Source organism: Capricornis sumatraensis, chromosome 13, assembly GCF_032405125.1.
Source record: "Capricornis sumatraensis isolate serow.1 chromosome 13, serow.2, whole genome shotgun sequence".
In the NCBI taxonomy this organism is placed as follows: Eukaryota; Metazoa; Chordata; class Mammalia; order Artiodactyla; family Bovidae; genus Capricornis; species Capricornis sumatraensis.
This window is the reverse complement of record NC_091081.1, coordinates 57,350,197-57,373,914: the sequence shown is the minus strand read 5'-3', so window position 1 is coordinate 57,373,914 and position 23,718 is coordinate 57,350,197. Positions and strand designations below refer to the sequence as shown.

At 37.2% G+C, this 23,718-nt stretch overlaps 1 protein-coding gene across 1 annotated transcript in view; it reads right to left on the bottom strand.

The window, feature by feature from the left end:
* Nucleotides 1-17,505: 17,505 nt before the first annotated feature.
* Nucleotides 17,506-23,718, bottom strand: part of ENPP3 (ectonucleotide pyrophosphatase/phosphodiesterase 3) — an 81,795-nt gene continuing 75,582 nt past the window's right edge. Inside the window, exon 25 of the mRNA XM_068984992.1 lies at nucleotides 17,506-17,720. Within this exon, the coding sequence (XP_068841093.1) occupies nucleotides 17,550-17,720 (171 nt within the window). The 3' untranslated portion in view covers nucleotides 17,506-17,549. The remainder of the gene's footprint in view (nucleotides 17,721-23,718) is intronic.

The window sequence follows — 23,718 nt, the reverse complement described above, 5'->3', positions numbered from 1 at the left end:
AAGCTGAGCACTGAAGAATTGATGCTTTTGAACTGTGGTGTTGGAGAAGACTCTTGAGAGTCCCTTGGACTGCAAGGAGATCCAACCAATCCATCCTAAAGGAAATCAGTCCTGGGTGTTCATTGGTAAGACTGATGTTGAAGCTGAAACTCCAATATTTTGGCCACCTGATGTGAAGAGTTGACTCATTTGAAAAGACCCTGATGCTGGGAAAGATTGAGAGCAGGAGGAGAAGGAGATGACAGAGGATGAGATGGTTAGATGGCATTACCAACTCAATGGCCATGAGTTTGGGTGGACTCCGGGAGTTGGTGATGGGCAGGGAGGCCTGGCGTGCTACAGTTCATGGGGTCACAAAGAGTTGGACACAACTGAGCGACTGAACTGAATGAAGATATTATTATATATTACAGTCCCAATTAACAAAGAGAGAATTCTTTGTATGTTGAATACTCCTGAATTCTCAGTGAATTAGGAGGTTTGGTTTTGTCTGAATTTCTGTGTATTCCTGAAGTCTCCTAGTGGAATTCTTTGACTTAGGCCATTTTCTGTGCAGCGAGGGTTATGGTGAGCACTACAACACAGTGACAGGTAAGCTTACCTGTTTAATGTGCCAGAGGCCATAAATAATTAGACTGCTCTTGGAAAACTTCCAAAGGGGTTGCTTTCTACCCCTTAGAAGAGTCAAATGTTTCCACTTGTGTAAAATCACATTTATTTCATAGTATAGAAAGAGAAGTAATAAAACATTGTATGTAGAGCGCTCAGCTCACATACAATAGGAGACAAATAATAACCAATACACAGAATAGAGCCTAATACAAGCAGCACTAGAAGGATATGCAACCAGATATTAGCAGCTGTTTGCTCTGCTTGGTAAAATTGCATGTATTATCTCTTCTACCTTATTTATTTCGTATTGGAGTATAGCTGATTGACAATGTTATGACAGTTTCGGGTGAACAGCAAAAGGACTCAGCCATACATATACATGGACCCATTCTCCCCCAAACTTCCCTCCCATCCAAGCTGCCACATAACACTGAGCAGAGTTCCCTGTGCTATACGTAGGTTCTTGTTGGTTATCTTTTCTAAATAGAGCAGTATCATGCATTATTTCTTTTGCTTGTCTGTATTTCTTTGTTTACAGTAAGAATTTATAGATTTATAACAAGTAAAATTAAAGTCATTTTTAGTTTTTAAGATAATATTTTAAATTCAGTGAAAGTGTTTATTAATTCATCTCTCTTTACACCTGGGGTCGCACAGAGTCGGACACAACTGAAATGACGTAGCAGCAGTAGCTTTACACCTGAAGTTTCCCTGTTAACTGGATGGTCCAAAATACCCATTTGCAAAATGGCTTCTAATTCTCCACTCAGAGTTTAACAAGTGTTTAAATTTTTATTAGTGACATGCAGATAGATTCATAAAGCATATATGAAAGAATATACTTTCTCACCTAAGAAAGTAGTCCTTCTTTGCTTCAACACTCTAAGTTGAAGGAAAAGTATTAATAGCAGATAACCTAATAGTCATAATAACATTTTCAATTAAGAGATGAATCACTGCCTGAAAGTCTAAGTAACCCAGATATGCCTCAAATTCTGTGGTGGCTTCTGTTCTCACCCTGGGCCTACTCTGAAACTAACTCAACCCTTCACTGCATTCCCCCAAAAATGCCACACTAAATTTCAATCATAAGTAATGTTAATTTTACTGAAGATTTCTAGGGGAAATGAAGAAAGGAAATTACATCACATATCATCAGAAAAAAACTTGGCAAAAATTCGTCTTCACTGTTTGCCCCCGACACTCCCTTCGGTTGTCGGTCAATCAAAAAAATCCACTCTACTGTTTTAAATCCAGCTTTTGGGTTGTTCCAAACAATACTGTCCACCAACAATAGCCCTTCGCGCTGCAATAAAAAAAACAGAGCGATAATTACTTAGCACCAGTTAAGTCCAGTTTGTGAGTGTTTTATGTTCCATTTCAGGCAGTTTATCAAAATATTCACCCAATAAACAGGTATGAGTGCATGTAAGTGCATGTGAGAACTGGTGAAATCTGAGTAAGGAATGCATGTGTAGTGGTGGTGAAGGCAGTGAAATTTTGTAGCTAAGAGAATATTTCTACCAGATGGATAAATATACAAAATCTTCATATATTCATAAACATAATGAATAAATATACAATATGAAAGTCAATTCTGCTCTCAGCCTGTCCTTGTGCCAAGCTTTGGTTTCTGACAAGAAAGAGCCAGCCAACCCTGGAGCCCTTGGTGACAGGACAGGGGCCCCTTGACTTAAGTTCCCTCTACGTGGGAGCCTTCTGTGTACCCTCTCAGAAAGCACATTTCAGTGGTTTCTGAGAACACACGGAGTCTCCCAACGTGAAGTGTTTTGTAAGAAAACGTTTCTAGAAACCTAAAAAAGTTTTTTGTCTACACTTGTATAACACACTTGGCTAATCAAGATGCATTTTTAATTGGAAACACACAGTGCACTTTGACTTTCCTTTGACTTTCCTTTGACATTCACGTGTCCTATTAGTGTATAAGCTATATGTAACATGAAGTTAGGCCGACAAACCTTGATAGCTGTCATAAATCCAAATTCAAACTTTTTCCAACTATTTACACCATCACTCAGCAACCATTTAGTAATCGCCCAGTGACTGTTTCCAAGTATGTGGGCTCTGGCTTGTAAAGTCAGAGTGGGGAAAGAGGAAAATGCAGCCTACGAAGTTTCCATCAAAGAAGTCTAAACTCCAGACACGTCTTGAGTCACTCTGACTCTACTTGGTTAATGAAATTCTATGGAAACTTTTTCTACTCGCTGGCAATACTAAAACCTCCAGACCACTGGTTTCCAGCCTTATGGTATGCTACGCTGTTTTTTCCCTAATTGCTTTTTGAAACATAAGCTTATAATTCTTCCACTTTCATCCTGCTGTTTTGGGTGGTTTCAAGTTTTATGCTCACATATTACGTAAGTTATTCTTATTTTCAAATAAAAACAATTAAAATTTTAGGTTTTAATAGCTGACTTTATCATTTGCTGCTGAGTCTCAGAATCTGTGTTACCCACCCTGTCTGTGGTGGCCACAGTCCATGGTCACTCCAGTCATACCTAATGAATACAGCTTTCCTGTCACATATCTATGAAGGGGGAGAGCATCTTAGCCCTGGATAGCCCCCAACTCCCCCTTTGCTGGTCCTCCCCCCATCCCTGTTATCATCAGCATCTTATCCTCCAAACTTTAACCACATCTCAATCATCTATCATTTCTTGAGATACTAGAAAAAAATTTAAAAATGAGTGAGCTAATCTCTTAGGAATACACACAATTCAAAAAGGGCACAAAGATTTCAGGTGAATTTAGCAAATCTCTGATTGGACTAGTTCAGATTCCAGAAGGAAAACATTTCTGGGCAGGGCCCTTAAAACCAGTTGGTTTCATCCTGTTGGCTACCATATGCTCTTTCGAGGGGACATCACACTGGACTGAGGGCAGCACTCTAAATTCTCTGAACCTCACTTGCTTCATCTGTACCTTCTTTCAGGGTTAAATAGAAGAATAGGATTGTGTAAATATAAATAAGTAATGTTTTATGAGTGCATGTGAGAACTGGTGAAATCTGAATAAGATCAGTGGGCTACTTAACAGTATCATACAATGGCATTTCCTGGTTTTGATACTTCACCCTAGTTGTATAAGATGTTACCACTGGGGGAAGCTGGGTAACGAATATACTGGACTCCTGTACTATTTTTTGAACTTCTTGTGAGTCTATAATTACTTCAAAATTAGGTTTTTTTGTGTGAAAAAAGTGAGAAAGGATTTTAAAGTCTTCCTAGAAAGGTACAATATATTCAAGGAATATTTAACTTTTACTTGTCTCATTTCTAGTATCTTTTATGTCCCTAAGTGCTGTGTGCATCATTTTAAAGTAGTAAGTACCTCCCCCATAAAACTCATTTAGCAAGAAATATCTTTAATTCCTGCCCCCAATTTATTTTTAACAAGCATTAATGTGATTTTTCTCTTTTGCTTATTCTGAGCACAAGCCATGATCTTGATTTGCCCAAATGTGGATACAGATGAAGTGGAGAAGTTAATGTTTTGCATTCTTTTATCAAATACCAAAAGAAAGCCTGGAGTTTTGATGTTCAAATATAGGACTTTGCACAAAGACAACTAGACTTTTACCACAGGTTATTATTTGAGGAAACAATTACCTAAATTCCTTGATCTCCCCTTTAACATATTCAGGGATTGGCTTGACTGCCAAAACATAGAGTTTTCACTGGGGAAGTTTTAAAAGGAGAGAAGATGCTCCTTCTTGGTCTCAGTGGAATGCAGAAAGGAGGAGAAAAAGAAAGAGTAGAAAGAGCAGATATATCAGTTTTTATATCTCTGGCAGCGCAAAACATATTAGGTTCATGAGGAAATAACATGGGGTAAAGGCATGGTCTTGCATTTTGAACTTGGGGAGGAAACTTTCCTGAGCCAATGTAGGGCTCAGTATAGATACTGAGCAGAGTGGTAGGCAGATGGAACCCCTGAAGTTAGCTTTTCAGAACTACTCAGTTTCCCTGTGGCCTGAATCCTAAGCTCAGGGCTAACCATGTGGGAGAGGAGATCCCACAATGGGGTAGAAGATGATTTCAGGCCAACTAGATAGAAGGAGGATGTGGTGAGAGACTCAGAGGCTGAGGTGTCTAAGCCAAATTAATGGACCCTTGAGTTCACCACTGATAGATTTCCAGTTTGGAGACCAATAGGTCAGTTTCATGAAAGGCAGAAAGGAATATACCGCCAAGGCCAGAAGTTGCCAGCCAGCACACTCTTACAGAATTAGGAGGTCAGGGATCTCTTCCCACAAGGTCACAAACTCCACTTCTTCTTTTAAACCTGGACATCAACCAAGAGAGAAAAAGAGAGAAGATGCTGTATGAGAGCTAAATATTTTCATCCTAAAGTGTCTGAACACTGGGTTTCCCAGGTGGGCCTAGTGGTGAAGAATCTGCCTGCCAATGCAGGAAACACAAGGGTCATAGGTTTGATTTCTGGGTAGGAAAATCCCTTGGAGTAGGAAAAGGCTACCTACTCCAGTATTTTTGTCTGGAAATTTTCATGGACAGAGGAGCCTGGCAGATTCCAGTCCATGGGACTGCAAAGAACTGGACTCTACTGAGCACACAGGCTTTAAGCAGGATTAGACTTTGGGTTAATTATTTTTTTCCCTATCAGTCAGCATATGATGACTCATCTGCACACTTGAATATAATATAGTTAGTTGTGAATTAAATTTTTGTAGTCTACTGTCTATGTGTCTTGTAAACTACAGACACTTTACAGGGTACCTGGGAATCTAGAGAAAAGAAGAAAGATTAAAAGTGAGCAGAATTTGTTCTCTCTCAGATTCAAATATATGGCAGGACAAATCATATTACTATACCCTTGTTTCTAAAGTCTAAGCGTAGTTTAGTGTAGCCAAAGCTCTTAGTATTTTTCTAGCACAAGGATAAAAGGGCCAGAGAAGTTTAACTTAGAATTGATTGAGCCCTTATCAATCAAACACATTGGTTGTTACTGGTACAAAGATGAGTAAGATTCATTTTCTTAAATTGCTAGCAAGCATATAAGTAAATCATTATGATAAATATATACACTAAAATTGCTTTAAAGACGATGCCAACAGAAGTTTTGAAGTTAAGATCTATCAGAACAGAGCAAAGATCCTTTAGTCAGTCTTTCACGAACACTCTAGTTGACAATGTAACTGAATCTTAATAATGTGTTTAATACTACTATCTATAGTGGTTAAAAGAATTATGTTTTCAAATTTGCCATTGTTTTTCATGGTCATTAAAATGCATTTTTTCCTACAGTCTCATTTTTAAGACTAAATTCTTTCACATTGGGATCCATAGGCTTGCTATAATTTTCAGAGCAAATGTCAACCTATAAAATAATCACTTTTCTAAGCATATTTCATGCGTTATATCATTTAATCCTTACAACAGACATTAAATTATCCCATGTTATCAATAAAAATGAAGCACACAGAGTTCTCACAATATGATACAAGAGTCCACCTTTAATGACTTTTTCTTCCCTGTTCTTTTCCTAAAGCACTTGGCAGGTCTTTCCATGTAGTACCAGTTAATACTAATTGTCTTTGTTGTTCCACATTTACCAAAGTGTGTTCTTTAAAACACTAGAACTATGTGCATAGGCTGCTGGTACTTTTTATTTAAATTACAGTTAAAGTTTCTGTTTTAAATAAAAGAAATCCTTGGAGCTTTGGTGTACTAATGTGAACTGTATGTATTTCCAATGGACATAGCAGTGTTTAGTGCTTTCTAAACATATAGACCATGTTATAATGGAACTTCCCAGGTCTATTAGTTTTCTCTAGAGAAATAGAACTAATGAGATATAAAAATATCTATAATATATATGAAACATATATAATAAGATTTATTGATTTTAAGGAATTGGGTCACACAATTATAGAGGCTGGCAAGTCTAAAATCTGCAGAATGAGCCAACACCTGTGGAAGGACCATTATACAGTTCAAGTCTGAAGAGCTGATATTGTGGATGAAGTCTTAAGGCAGCTTCTAAACTCCCTCTTGCTTGAGGACATTTTCTACTATTCAGTCCATCAGCTGATTGGATGAGGCCCACCACATTATGAAGAGTAGTCTGCTTTTCTCAAAGTCCATTGATTTAAATGAGTCAAAAACACCTTTACAGAAATACCCAGAATAGACGCAGGAAAGCTAATGCATAAAACTGTCACCCTTGCAGATTAGGATTCCACAGAAGTCACTTTAGAAAACATTGTCCTGGCTGGATTATCAACTCTTTAAAGGTGAGACGTGGGTCTTTAAATTTTTATATCTTTCAATTTCTTGATTAATTGATAGCAAAGGATTGTAATAATGGTAAACAGAATGAACACTGTGCTTAGAATCAAAAAACACGGAGTCCAGTCTGGCTCAGCATTCTAGTAACTGTGGTCTTAAGGAAACCATTCAACTTCTGTTCCCATCAGGCTTGTTATATGGGAACTGGGAGTAAGCATAACTGTTTAAAATTACATGAGAAGATATGTGAAAGTGTTTGGAACATACACTTATGAATTTTAAAATGTTTCATAAATTAAACAATTAAAACTCCATGACAAATGATAACTACATGACAATATCAAATTATATCTCTGAAAATCAATATACTTCATGGGTTTTTTTATTAACATTTATTCATCTTTCTTTTTAGCCAAAAATGAAACACTTCATGTTATTTTAGTGTTACCAAAAAGGGGTGTGGGTTAAAACATATAAAATTGTCAATGTGTAGCAATTTTTGAGTTAAAAGAATGACAATTTCCTTTGGCTTATCCTAATACCCAGGTGGGCTTCCCAGGTGGCGCTAGTGGTAAAGAACTGCCTGCCAATGTAGGAGGCATACATCTTCCTGGCTTGGGAAGATCCCCTGGAAGAGGAAATGGCAATCCACTGCAGTATTCTTGCCTGGAAGAATTTCATGGACAAAGGAGCCTGGCGGGCTACTGTCCATGGGGTCGCAGTGAGTTGGACACCCCTGAGCAACTCAGTATAGCACAGCACAATACTGTAATATGAATAGGTGGTAAAATCCAGGTTATACGTGAGGTTTTGGCTCACAGACTTGTTACTGTTAAATGGAACTTGATAGACCCCATTCATTATTGTCTCTGCTTACAAGAAGGTTTTGTTCTGAGGCAGAATGACTCAGATTATCAAAAAGAACCACAAAAAAAATTTTTGATCACTTTTTTGAATTGGCTGCAACTTTAAAAAAAAATCTCCTTTATCTAGTTTTTTATTCTTTTGTGTATCTCAGAAAACAGTTTGAGAGGCCTGAGGGGACAAGATATTTTTCTTAATAGTCATGCTGGCTTCCCATTGTTAATTGAAAAGAAAATTATTGGAGTATAGTTGCTTTACAATGTTGTGTTACCTACGGCTCCTTGAACACACCAGGCACATGACCTCTCAGCTTCCCCCATCTATCTGCCTGCCTCATACCTCATCTCCCCCAAGTCTCTATCAGACCTCACTTTCTCAAGGAGGCTTACCCTAACCACCCTATGTATTACTTTTAGCAAACTATCCTCCACATTTTCACAACACATTGTTCTGGTCCTTTTTTATTCTGCTTTTTTTTTTTTTTTTCTATAGCATTTATCTAACATATAATTTAATTTTCTTATTTGTTGTATCTATTTTTTTTATTGTTTTTCTTCCTCTCTATAAGCTTCTCAAGAGTGTCAATTTTGTTCACTGATTATCCAAAGCCGTAGAACAATGTCTGGAACCTAGCAGGAGCTCAATAAATGTTAGTTAAATAAATAGGTTTGATGAGAAGACCCGAAATAGGCAAGACACGTGGTTTAATGACTAGGAAAAAGTAGTTGTTTCCGGAATCAAGGGACAACAAGAGAGGCAGACATTTAGTATCAAAGTCATTGAATAAAGATTTAATTCTAAATTTTTGTTCTTAATTTCTGGAAAACTCTTACATGCTATAAGAGCATGAAGTCACAATCTGAGGGGATAATTGATGATGAAATCATCAGAATAAGCCCATTTTCTGAGATGAGATCCAGACAGATCAGGAGGTAATATATGAATCTATTGCCAAAGTCAGTTGATTGGAGTCACTGTGGACAATATTTCCGGTTTTTTCTGTATCCTAGAGTAACAGGATTAACCGTGCCATCTTCCTTTTCTTTTGCCCTTAAATTGCTAATGTGGCCATAACTTATAAAAATATTCTTGGACCTAACCAGTGAATAAGGACTGTAATAGAGGCAGACCAAATTTAAAGATCAGGGCAACCACAAACCATGATAGAGATGCTATGAATGTGACTAACTCATTCTGGCAGGAAATATGAGAGTCAGCCCTCCAAATCACAGGGCAAAGGTCAACCTGGACACCAATTCAAAAATTTGAGTCATTGAAATTGTACCCAAGCCTAGGTGAAGCAGAAGCAATTGCCCGGTTCATTCAAAAAGAGTGTTTTCTGTACAATTGAGAGAAGGTGATGCTACCATGGTAGAGCCTCTGTTGCACGTATTCTAAATATGGAAAGATATTAAACCCCTACAATGACTATGAGGTAGGTACTAAAAACTCCCTTTTTACAGAAGAGAAAACTAAGACAGCTTTTCTTAGTTTAAGAAAGTTGTAGGTTTAAGAAAGCTGCTCCAGGTCACACAGCTGGGAAACCAAAATTTAAATCTTGATGTCTGTAAATTAGGAATGCATAGTCTGTTATCAACTTGATACCACCTCATAACACAACGGAGAAGAGATTATTCCTTGGAAGACTATTATAAACAAACTTTGTAATAACACATTAAATAGAGAAGACACTGCAAACCATTAGGCAAAATATCTTAATTTTAGAACTAGGAAAAGTGGTTTAAGGTCTTTGTTTATTCCTTAGAGATACAGAACATTATTTTTTATTGGGTCCCTGGTGGTTCAGACAGTAAGGAATCTGCCTGCAACGCAGGAGACTCAGGTTCAATCCCTGGAGAAGAGAATGGCTACCCACTCCAGTATTCTTGCCTGGAGAACCCCATGGACAGAGGAGCCTGGTGGGCTAAAGTCCATGGGGCCACAAAGAGTCAGACATGACTAGCAAAGCACACACATTCTTTAGTGAGTGAGCCGTGTAAGATGGACTAGCTGGCCTCTTTAGATTTCTTCTACACCTATAACACCTTTAATTTTACACATTGAGAAACATAGTATCTTAGAATAACTGAACCAGCCTAAGTCTGGTGTGGTAATTTACTAGTTGTTATTCAGCTGTGTTTATAATGTGGATTTGGGACAATTCAGAATTACACAAATCTGTCATTGGAAGGCTGAGGTTTGTTCCTGTCTGGAAGTTTGTACGAGCGTGAGTCCACTGATTGAGGGAGTGATTGTGGTCTGCCAAGAGTCCTGTGTAAAAAGGAAGTAGTTTCTTCTAACAGCCTTGTTTGTGTTTTTGAAAACTGTTTCAGTTTATGTCCTGTCTCCCTTCCCAGGCCCAGCCCTCTCAAAGTAAACAGATGACAAGCCGTGGTGGTAGAGTCGTGGTGATGCAGGGGTGGGGATGGAGGTGGAGGAAGGAAAGAGATTTCCCTAGGGCAAGAAGATTTTAAAGGAACCCATATATAGTTGGGAAATAACCTCAAGTGCCAAAACCAGACGGGATTTATAAAATCAAGATCAGTCAAATCTATAAGTGTAAATATAGACTGCTAGAAACTTCATGTATTTATTCTAAATGATCAAACACTGGATATTCTTATACTAAACTCCAGCTAAATTAATGGCTAAAGATGAATTCTTGGCACATACATAGGTGCACCACCTCATCCTGTTTATCTCCACCCCTCTGTTTCTACTTGCCCAGAAAACTCACTTGTTTCTGATGCTTTATGGAAGAATAGACCCTGAGCTCCCTTAATTCAAACTGTGTCACTAAAAACCCTGAGAGGTTACAAAGAAGGAAAGAAAGAGAGAGAGAGAAGGGAGAAAGAAAGAAAAATAAGGAGGAAGAGAGAAAAGCATTGAGAAAATAAATTTCCAGAATCCTAACTAAATCTGGAAAATAAGCCAAACTTTAAAATTTCCCTTCTTTCCAAGTCTGCTCCCAAGACCTTAGCTGACCCCACTTGAGTTAGAATGTTCTCTTCTGCAAACAAGAATTGCAATACTTGATTCAGTAACATTGGAACTCACCAAAAGTTCCCTCTTATATACCTGTCTACCAAAATACATATAATTTAAAATAGCAGTAATATGAGGTTCCTCTATTTAAAAGCAAGCAATTCTGTAGTATTAAGGTATCAATTATATACAAAGGACTTGTCAAAAATTGAGTTGTTCACGTTTCCATGTCAGTAGAATAAAAAGGAAAGACAATTGCATCACCTGGGAGATGATATAGCTCTATTGTGCAAAAGTCAAAAAATAACTGGAAGACTTGGGGTGATGATTGGTCATGAATACTAACATGGATCATGACTATACCCACCTCCTCCTGCTGCTGCTAAGCTGCCTCAGTCATGTCTGACTCTGTGCAACCCCATAGACGGCAGCCCACCAGGCTTCCACATCCCTGGGATTCTCCAGGCAAGAACACTGGAGTGGGTTGCCATTCCCTTCTCCAGTGCATGAAAGTGAAAAGTGAAAGTGAAGTCGCTCAGTCGTGTCCAACTCTTAGCCACCCCGTGGACTGCAGCCTACCAGGTTCCTCCGTCCATGGATTTTCCAGGCAAGAGTACTGTAGTGGGGTGCCATTGCCTTCTCCACCTAAGGTTCCATTAATTCTCAGCTACACATTGTGGGTATAAATTTATAAAATGTCAAGGGATTTATTGAAATACGAAGTAGCCATTTCCTGACTTACTCCAATAAGTTAAACTTTATGTAGAAAGTTTTAAAATCCTTAAAACATAAGTATTTACCTGAAAGCTTTGAAATTCCCCTGAGAAAAAAAATCTGATTCTGAACCAAAGTAATGTGGATTGACATTTCCCCAAATGCCATGTTCAAATACTACAAAGGAAAGCTATCTCCAGGTGTCATGAATTAATAGAATTTGTTATAATCATTGGTTGATGTGACTATGTGTGATTTTAATATATTTATAATATAGTTTATATGTAAAATAGTTATATATGTAGTTAAATAGATGGGGAAACAGTGGAAACAGTGTCAGATTTTATTTTGGGGGGCTCCAAAATCACTGCAGATGGTGATTACAGCCATGAAATTAAAAGACGCTTACTCCTTGGAAGAAAAGTTATGAGCAACCTAGATAGCATATTGAAAAGCAGAGACATTACTGTGCCGACTGAGGTCCGTCTAGTCAAGGCTATGGTTTTTCCAGTAGTCATGTATGGATGTGAGAGTTGGACTGTGAAGAAGGCTGAGTGCCAAAGAATTGATGCTTTTGAACTGTGGTGTTGGAGAAGACTCTTGAGAGTCCCTTGGACTGCAAGGAGATCCAACCAGTCCATTCTGAAGGAGATCAGCCCTGGGATTTCTTTGGAAGGAATGATGCTAAAGCTGAAACTCCAGTACTTTGGCCACCTCTTGTGAAGAGTTGACTCATTGGAGATGACTTTGATGCTGGGAGGGATTGGGGGCAGGAGAAGAAGGGGATGACCAAGGATGAGATGGCTGGATGGCATCACTGACTCGATGGACGCAACTCTGAGTGAACTCTGGGAGTTGGTAATGGACAGAGAGGCATGGCGTGCTGCAATTCATGGGGTCGCAAAGAGTCAGACACGACTGAGTGACTGAACTGAACTGAAATAGTATATATATGTACATGTAGTTTGGATAGTGTTACAATGAGTATGTGCTTTTTATGATTTAGAAAAAATAAATGTTTGCTTTTCTGATGGAGGAAAACTACATCTCTAAGTTCAGATTTTGATGTACCAATTTAGAAATTAAAGTTGTGCCAATATAGTACTTCTATTTAAAAAAAAAAAAAGCTGCCATATATATGCTTACCAACTTCTAGAAATTTTTACAGAAGATACACTTTGAACAAAATTACACGTGGATTCCCTGATGGCTCCCCTGGTGGCTCAGGTGGTTAAGAACCTGCCTGCCATGCAGGAGACCCAGATTCAATCCCTGGGTCCATAAGATCCCCTGGAGAATGGAATGGCAACCCACTCCAGTATTCTTGCCTGGAGAATCCCATGGACAGAGGAGCCTGGCAGGCCACAGTCCAGAGGGTCGCAAACAGTCAGACACTAACATATAACACATAACACATATACATGTGGATTAAGTTATTCAATGCAGTATATTTGTAACTACAAAATATTGGAAACGATTAAAGGCTCTCACATAGGGGACTGACTTAATTAACTATGGTAGTCAACTGATCTTTGACAAAGGAGTGAAGGCAATACAATGGAGCAAAGGTAGTCTTTTCAACAAATGGTGCTAGAACAAGTGGACATCCAAGTGCAAAAAAAAAAAAAATTAATCTAAACAGAGACCTTACATCTTTCACAAAATCAGCTCCAAATAGATCATAGACATAAATGTAAAATACAAAATTATAAACTCCTAGCACAGAGCATAGCAGAAAACCTAGATGACCTTGGGTGTGATGTTCAGATACAACACCAAAGGCATGATCCGTGAAAGAATAATGTATCTATACTGAAGGGGGAAAAATTAATCCTAGTCATTTTGGGACACAGAATCTGATTATAAATTTTAAGTCTAGAGACACAAGGAACCGAAAACATTTCTTAATTCTACTTGGTAGATTTTTTTCTCTCAATGGTATTGTTTAGCAATTCCTTCATTCCTTGTATTGTAAGATTGAGCAATGAATAAAAATATTGATAATGTTGGGAGACAAGTTTCTCACTGTTGGAGAAGGAAGATACTATTACGAAATGAAGAGTTAGAAAGGACCATAACCTTACTGAATGGTCACTGAACTCATTGCATTTTATATGTGTAATTATAAACATAAATGGAGAGACACAGACAGAGATGTAGCTATAGATCGTATTTTTGTTGACTAAAGGATCCTAGATACAGTGATGCTCCAAAATTAATTAAGACACCAGCACTGAATAAATAGAACCAGAGCTCCTTGGAGAAATGGCTGATTTCAGAGTTAGTACAGGTCATACAAGATGAGCCTAAAACATTTATTTTTACTAAAAAGTAAGGAAGTTCTTAAAAAAATAATGACATGTCAAAAGGACATAAAAGCCTACTTATAGGCGCTTACACAGGTCAAGTCTGAGGGCGATTTGAGTACCAAAATAAACAATGATTCAGTGTATTTTAATCAGTTGAAGTAAGAAAGAATCCATGAGTCTCTACAGATAAAAAAAAAAAAAAACAAAAAATAAGAAGGGAACTCTTTTCCTTACAGTAGAAAGCCAATAAATATAGGGGGAATAATGGCAGTTTTTAAAATCACCCTTTGGAACTGTCATAGTAAAAATTGAATCAAGGAAGAATTATTATTGGATACTAAAAACAGGTAAAAATTTAACGAGAAACAGGATACTTCTGGTTCTCAACTATCTCACCACAAATAACTCCCAATTTATAAGGAGTAAACACTTTCTTTGTAGAAGGAAAACCTAGTGAACACCAACGTAACCATGGGACCAAATTTGGCCTCAGCAGTAATGGTAAAGTTGAACATCTTGTGCTCCCAGAAATGAAGCACTGAGCATGCTATCACTGATGTAAAAAAAGTGAAAGTTACTCAGTCATGTCCAGCTCTTTGTAACCCCATACAGTCCACGGAATTCTCCAGGCCAGAATACTAGAGTGGGTAGTGTTCCCTTTTCCAGGGGATCGTCCCAATCCAGGGATCAAACCCAGACCCAGGTCTCCCTCATTGCAGGCAGATTCTTTACCAGGGAAGCCCACCACTGACGTAGCATTTGCCAAAAATACAAAACATTATGGGAAATATAGACAAACCCAAACTGAGGAACAGCCTACAAAATAAATAAACTCTTCAAAATATTAACATTACTTGGTAGGGGCTGAGGAAATGTTGTACCAAAGAGGAAAGAAAACTTAATGCAATGCATGATTCTGTTTGGGGCCGGGGGCGGGAGGTGGTCACAGAAAATAAAATATTTTAAAGGACATAACTGAAGATGAGAAAAAAACTAGATTTGATCTGGAAATTAAAAAATGGTATTGTATCATCATTAAACTTCCTGACTGTGGTTGTACAAGTGTCCTTGATCTTAGGAGATACACCCTGAACTTTTGCTGCATAAATGGGCATGATGACTCCAATGTACTCTCAGAAAGTTCAGGGGGAAAATTAAAGCTATCCATAAATATACATAATGAGAATATTAACAATTAGTAAAGATGGGTGGAGGTTATACAGAGTTCTTTATGCTATTCTTACAACCTTTCTGTGTCTTTAAAATTCTTTCTAAATAAATATTTCTTTTAATGCAACTAGCTGTATGTTTTACATTTTTACAAACAAGTTCATTATAAAAACTAGACTACATACTGACAGTTATAAATTAGCAATTGTAAATCTCCTGTAATTCCATAAATTGTTAACTCAGGGTCTTTCTGTCAGAATGATTTTACACATACATATATCTTTTTAATGAGATAATGATACCAAAAAAAGTACATTACACAATCTCTGTGCAAAAATATGTGATTTTAATGTTTCTCTTTGTGAAATTTTTATTTCTGTGTTGAGCACCCATTTAATCTGATACCGAAAACAATTTAGTTACTTTAACAGAAATTCAGAAGTAATGAGGGCATCCAGAGTTTAAATGCAGTTCAGCACTAAACCATCCTTCACTGTCTTACCACAAAGTGGGGTCTAAATTCCAGGTGGTCTTATCTGGTTTATAGGCCACGGTGGGGCAGGAGACCACTGATTGGAGGAATTCTGTGTATATACAGGGCATCAACATTGACTGACACTTAGCTGGAAATAATTTCCATCTTTTTGTCTCGTCTTTCAGCCTCTCTATATTGTACATTTTAAATCCAATTCTTTATGTGGCGTTAATAAAAATCCAATGAGCCTAAGCTAACATTTAACTTTTAGTTATAATTAATTCAGTTGAAGTCATAATAGTAATAGTCTGACTTTTTGAAGCTCAGGCCACAAGATTTTTTGTCACTAACAAAGCCTGTGTCCCTTAGATGAACTGGTGTATATATATCAGAAAGGAGTCTGGAACATTGCCAGTCTGCAAATCTTAAAATCTGACCAACACTATTACCTACCAAATGAATACTGGGATCTCTTTGCTTAATAATCACATTTAACAGCAAAATCCTGTAAAGTAATTATCCTTCAATAAAAAACAAATTTTTAAAAATCAAATTTTGAAAAATTAAAGAGATACATATGTATAAAGTAAGTTTTTTTAAAAAAATTTTTGGCAATGTCAAAAGGTGCAAAATAAAAATTGTATCTCCATCTCTCAGTATTAATTTGTGCCACCCTGGCTTAAGACATAAATCAAGGGTTGACAAATTGCAGTCCATGGATCAATTCTAGCCCCCATCTGTTTTTGTAAATAAAGTTTTAATGAAACACAGTTACTCCAATTCCTTTTATGTATCATCTATGACCACTTCCTTGATGTATTAACAGAGTTGAGTAGTTGCAACATTCTGTATACCCTAAAAACTTTTATTATCCAGCTCTTAAAGAGATTGGCTTAGATGGTAAAGAATATGCCTGTAATGCAGGAGACATAAGTTCAACCCCTGGGTTGGGGAGATCCCCTGGAGAAGGAAATGGCAATCCACTCCAGTATTCCTGCCTGAAGAATCCCACGGACAGAGGAGCCTGGTGGGCTATAGTTCATGGGATCACAAAGAGTCGACACAACCAAGAGACTAACACTTTCACTTAGAGAGAAGTTTTGCCCGTCCCTTAAAAATGATAGCATACTATACATGCTATTCTACCACTCTTTGCCCTTCATTTAACAATAGCCATACCATCATCAATATATAGACCAACTTCTTTGTTTATAGCAGTGGAATCACATTCCACTGTTTGTTTGAATAAACTCCATAATTTGCTCACCTGGGCTTACCATTAGTTCACATGGTGCTAATGGTGAAATAAAGAACTCGCCTGTCAATGCAGGAAACATGAGATGCGAGTTCATTCCCTGGGTTGGGAAGATCCCCTGGAGTAGCAAATGGCAATCCACTCCAGGATTCTTGCCTGGAGAATCCCATGGACAGAGGAGCCTGACGGGCTAGTCTATAGTGTCACAAACAGTCGGACACAATTGAAGCAACTTAGCATGCATGAACATAATTTGCTCAACAAGACTTTTAGGTTATTTTCTGGTCTTTGTATGGAGAAGAAAATGGCAAGCCACTCCAGTATTTTTGCTTGGGAAATCTCGTGGACATAGGAGCCAAGCGGGCTACTGTCCATGAGGTCACAAGAGTTGGACATGACTTAGCAACTTAACCATCACTACCACTTGGTCTTCGTAAAAGATGATACTTTCATGCATTTGTGCAAAGTATATCTGTTGGCACCACTTTTACAAATGAAATTATTGAATGAAGGCAATGTGTATTTTTTTTAATTTTAATACATATTTCCTGATTGCTAAGTGTAAAAAGTTTTATAACAAAACTGATGTAGAATTGATTCGGTTCAAAAGTGAGACCTACTTCTCGTACTCTGCTTTCTATTTAGATAACGTTGGGAAGAAAAAGATAGCCAAGGATTATAAATGAGATAATAAGGAAGGAATAACATAGCACAGTCTGTGCAAACTGTGTTACTTTAAAACATTATATTTTTATATAAATGAAAAAGAGAAAGGAATAATTAAAATTACACAATACAGCTTTTAGTGGAGTTAAGGAAAATAGAAAATTTTATTTTATGGTCTTCAACAGGAAAAAAATCATTCACAATTTGCCAAAGTTGTTTTATATATTAAGTTAAATAACGGTTTCAAATACAGGCAAATATGTCTTTAGTTGCAAAATTTCAGAGACAGGCTGTGCTTTTTCTTGATAAAAGTCAAGTCCAGTAAGAAGTTCCACATCACGCACGCGGGCGGTATGTGCATTGAATCTTTCTTCAACCCAAAGAGATTCTGATTTATTTTCCTGAAACAGAAAAGCAAAAGATTATTTCCCCTGGAGCATGGTTTTTCATTAACAGAAAATTCTTTTATTACTTAGAAGTTGTCCCTTTTTCCTGTGGTTTTTTTGTTTGCTTGTTTTTTTCTCAGGTATAGTGACATAGAACATTATATTAGCTGAAAATATCCAACTCATTGATTTGATATTTATTCTTATGGTTTTTATTGCCTTAAATCTTAATTTGATAGAGCTAAATTTTGCTGTATGTTAACATAAAAAGAAAAACGCAAGTACAAACTATACGATAGTAAATACAGACTGCCATAAAGTAGAGCCACTTTTATATTTACTTCAGATATAACTTTTTTAAAGAAATGAAACATTAAAGATGAAGTCAAGTCTTACTCAGAGGAAATCATTGTCATGAGTCAGTGTGAATCCAGTCTGTGTTTTTTTTAACTTTTACTGAACATCAATATAAAATATATAGCATTGATTTATGTTTTCAAACATATAAATGATATAAATGAGATTCTATACTTTTTCATTCAATTTTATGTTTGTAATCTATTCATAGTGAAATATCTAAAGCTAGTTAAATCATCTATTTTTAGCTATGGTTTGTGGCAGCTGAGTTTATATTTTCATTGACATATTGATAGTATTTTTGGCATTATAAATAGTAGTGTCATGAATAACTTGGCACATGTCTTCTATGTTTAAGAACATGAGTTTCTAGGATATACAAACATAGAGTCTATGCAACTTTAATTTTACTAGATAGTAAACCTAACACTCAAAGAGTCGGACATGACTGAGCGACTGAACTGAACACTCCCTAAAGTGTATACAACAATCTACACTTCCACGGACAGTGGAGGATAATCCCCATTTCCCCACATCCTTGCCAAACCATGTTGCGAAATAGTGCTTTATCCATGTTTAAAGTTTATTACTCTGAGTATTATTGAGTGTCTTTTCAGATATTTCTTGGCCATTTGACTTTCAGTAGGTTTTTAACTAAATATAAAAAATAGTATATTGAAAAAAACATAAATAGCATAGTAAAAAAACTTTACAATAAATATTGTACATACATATATATATATATGGGTTAGTTCAATAATTTGGAGCCATGGGTTGCTGTGAAATTCCTTATTCTTTATTTTTGACTTTTCTGACAGTCATATGAAGTTGCTAAATTTCTAGCTATTTTTTAAAGTAAGAAAGTTTACAAGTTCGTTAATTAGATGAGTCTGCATGGATAACTTTCAATTAACTTTAGCATACTTGTTCACTTGTTTTTTAAATATGCAAGTTTAAAATAGGCAGCTACTATTTGAGCCAGAGGAAGTATAAGAGGAAATCACTGTTTCAAACCTCTAAAGTATTCTTCCAGGTAAGATTCATGAGGTGAGTTATTCTTTGTTAAATAAATATGTGATGTGCTAATTTTAACTCATATTTCTAATGGGAATCAAATTCAGTCTTTTCTCCCTGCCTTCACTCTTTAGGGCTTCCCCCATAGCTCAATTTGTAAAGAATCTGCCTGTAATGCCGGAGACCCTGGTTCGATTCCGGGATCAGGAAGATCCCCTGGAGAAGTGAAAGGCTACCCACTCCAGTATTCTAGCCTGGAGAATTCCATGGACTGTATAATCCATGTGGTGGCAAAGAGTCGCTCATGACTGAACGACTTTCATTTCACTTTTTCACATTTTAGCAACATTGAATGGTTTTGATCACTTTTCCCATAAAGTTTTCTCCCATTTGGCTTTTATTATTCTATTTTCTCCTGGCTTATTTGGTATCCATCTAACTGAATGTTTAGTGAACACCTGACAATCTTTTGTAAAATTGCAAAGAAATGATCTTAAAGAACAACATAATTATACCTAGGCAGGGGTAATACTCAAGCTATTTCATATCAGAAATGAAATGGTTGGCTCACCAGCACCAACCAATCTGAACAGCATTCAGCTATAGACAACTGCTCTAGTGTACCAATGCATCCCGAAAGAATAGAAGCCTTGTGTATATTGAGTTTCTATGAACCATATTTAAATATATGCTTTTGATCATTTACATAATCTATTTATTAATCTATATGTATTATACCTATTACATAAAATTGTATACACCCCAAATAAAACTCAATTTGTAAGGTTTTTGAGGTGATATCAGTTTCAGTGTTTTTTCCTCCTAACTACTTCCTTATTCACTTATATATAGTCTGGTCATTGCTGGTATCACACTAATGAAACCATCTAGACGAGGATCGCCTAACTTAGCGGGATTTTTGTAGCCCTTTCGCTTAGCTGTTTTGAAAGTTCCTTCTTTATCTTCCATAGCTCTGCTCCCTTATTCAATGACACCTTCTGTTTCCTCAGCTTACTTCAGTTTTTTGCCCTCTTGGAAGAACAGACATCTGATCTTTGGGCCTCCTCTCTCTACTTTCTTCTGTATGGCAATTTCATTTCACTCCTGTGATTTAATACAAAATCTATCTCTATAATTCTGATCTCCTCTAAATTCCATACCTGTATTGTCTTATCCCCAATTCTATTTACAATACAATTGTATACCCCCAGTTACATTTCCAGGCTTCCCTGGTGGCTCAGATGGTAAAGAATCTGCTTACAATGCAGGAGACCTTGGTTCGATCCCTGGTCGGAAAGATCCCCGAGAGAAGGGAATGGCAACCCACTCCAGTATTTGGCCTGGAGAATTCCATGGACGGAGAAGCCTGGCTGGCTACAGTCCACAGGATTGCAAAGAGCTGGACACGAGTGAACTACCAAGCATACACACAATTACATTTCCAACATGTACTAAGTTAAAACACAGATAGTTACGTGGACTTACAGCAACATTCTCGTTTCTCTGACAGGAATTTAATAATACAAAGTTAAAGGGAAAAAGAAAAAGGAGGAAGAGGGAAGAAATGATGGAAGAACAAAGGAAGAAAGAAAATAAGAATCAAGTTCTCTACATCAAGTGTGCGGTGGAATTGTGAATCTACCATTTCTACAAATGGTGTCAGTTGCCTCAAACCTCTTGTAGTGTGAGTACCTCCACAGACTCAGTGATTAAAATATTTTAAAATGCAGAATTTTCATATAGTATGACCCTTAAAGCAAGCTAACTATTTCACAATTTCACTATTAAAGCACAATTACTTGTTCTAATACTAGTGGAAGTGTAGGCGGATTCTACATCACTCAAACAGTGAAGAATCTGTCTGCGATTCAGGAGACCCAGGTTCTATCCCTGGGGCAGGAAGATCCCCTGGAGAAGAGAATGGCAACCCACTCCAGTATTCTTGCCTGAAGAATTCCATGGACAGATGAGCCTGGTGGGAAACAGTCTATGGGGTTACAAAGAGTCAGACATAACTGAGTGACTAACATTTTAACTTTCTTTTCAAGATATAGCTTGTGTAGGTACTGTACTTTCTTGGTGATTTGATTCTATGTGATTTTATCTGTATACAAGATTTCACTTTATATTGACTTTAGACTGTAACTCCTGCATGAAATGTGATTTCTTTATAATGACCGCCATTTGCTTACTGTTTATTGAGAATTTTTAGGAGTCTATATGAAATATTTAATTTTCACAACAATATCATTAGGGGGTGAATTGTTTCATACATTTGAGGAAAGTGACACTCAGCTATTTCCCCAAAGAGGCCAGATCAGTAAATGAACTCAGATTTTCAACTCCAAAACCCATGCATTTGCATCCTATTCTCTACTGTAGCCTCTTAGGTATTCAACTAGTTTCTCAATTGAAGGACCACAAACAACAAATTTATCTTTCACAAAACAACTGATCATTTTCTGTATTTCTTGGCCAGTCACACCTAAATTTTCAGTTACCTGACTTTATCGTCCTGTCCTTCCCTCCTTCATATCAAATTGACAGTCACATGTATCAATGTCACAGCCTCTCTTATAATCATAGCTTGTTTCATATTCAACATGTTATGTCTCATAGTTCTGTTTATCCAGTGTCATGCCCTGATTACTATCCTGTCAATTCTTTAACGTCTTGGAATATGTCCAGCTTATTGGTCTTCACATCTTAGTCAATAGAAATGATGCCTTATTAATTCTGAGATCGTCTCCACTGTGGATGCAGAGGAAAAGCTTTGTACCATTTGTGCTTTACCTTGAAGTGGAATTTTTAACAGATTGAAGAGAAAGCCATTCTAGAAGAGAGAAGCTCATGAGCAAGGACATGGAGGTAGGGCAAACCAAGAGCTGGTCAAGTAATTTCAAAAACTTCAGTTGGCCTGGAAGTTGGGTCTGCAAAGTCAACTGAGGGTAAATGTGAAAAGCCTTAAGTACAGGCTGGGAGATTTTTGTTGTTTTGGTACAGCACTTTTATTCAGGCTTCCCTGGTGACTTAGAGGTTAAAGCATCCACCTGGAATGTGGGAGACCTGGGTTCGATCCCTGGGTAGGGAAGATCCCCTGGAGAAGGAAAATGGCAACCCACTCCAGTACTCTTGCCTGGAGAATCCCATGGAGGGAGGAGCCTGGTAGGCTACAGTCCATGGGGTCGCAAAGAGTCAGACACGACTGAGCGACTTCACTTTCACTTTACTCAGGGTATATAGATAATCAAAGTTTGCAGATGAGAAAATACTCGTAATTGAAAGCTAAATTTTAAGATGAGGAACTTAGTCATGGTATACACAGGTAAAGGTGAAAAGGACAGGAGACAATGAAGCTACTTAAAATTCATTTTTAAAAGTCCTAATAGAAGGTAATAAGGGCCTAAACTAGGGATAGCAAATAGTTTCTTCTTTGCACACCCGTTATGAGTGGCTACCTAGGACCTCTATGATAAAGAACTATTTAGTCCTGATTGAGTGGAAAAGAGTATCATACCCAGAGTGTCAGTCACAGAAGTCTGCCACTAGAAGAGGGAGTGCATAATAATTGCTTCCCCTTGTCCCAGCTAAATAAACTTCAGACAAGACAAATGGGGAGAGTGTCAGCTATACAACATCTCCTGATAGCTTCTTGTTTGGAAACTCTTCATGGTTCTAGGACTGTGAGTGATCCATTGCTTAGCCTCTGACCTTTGCGCTCCATTTCTAGTCAGTGAAAGCAACCATCAAACACTCAAGCTCAAACCCTATTTTCAAGACTCAGCTAGAATGTTGCTTTCCTTACCAGAAAGTATTTCTCCTTTGAAATACCTGTCCCTCTTTGTGCCACTTATTTTTCTTTTCTCTATTTGACTAGGGTTCTCAGTACTAGACTATGAGCCTTTTTTTTTTTTTTGCTATAATTCATATCTGATTTATTTGTGTATTGCCCAGAGTACATAGCATGGTGAAGGCAGTTACATGTTCAATACCTGAAAGAATAGAGAAGAATCTCAACCTGGCCTAGAACTTAAGCTTTAATCCATCGCTAATAGCCTATGGGATTTTCCATGTGAATGCCCATTTCTACAAATCAGATGTGCCTACTCTTAATTATCCTACCTACCTGCCAAAATAGTTCTCATTCCTAACTTCCCTTCCTTTTTCCTAATTGTCTACATTTAAAATCTCTGATTCAGCTTTGACTCTCCATTTTCCTTTGGCTCTTGCATCCAGGCAGTTACCAAGTCCTTCCCTTCATTATCTCCATGGAAAAGTCTTTCTAATCTTTTCGCTCCGTTCAAATGATGCCCATCTTTTAGGGCCTTACTTCCACCTCAGTTTATATAACCATTATTGATTATCCCAGCTAGACGTGTTTTGAATTTGAAACAGTATATACTTATAACAGTATTTGGCAATGAATCCCAACTTTGTAGTGTCTTTTACTTTCTAATTTTTAAAATAATTCTTATATGATCAACTAACCCATTAGTGTGTGTGCATCACATTTACAGATATAATTTACATATCAAACTTATATATGAACTCCTTGAGGGCAGAGACAATATATTCTTCCCTGGTGCATTCTAAAAAGAATCTGTCATGATACTGTGCAGTTACAAGGTATTCAATATATTTG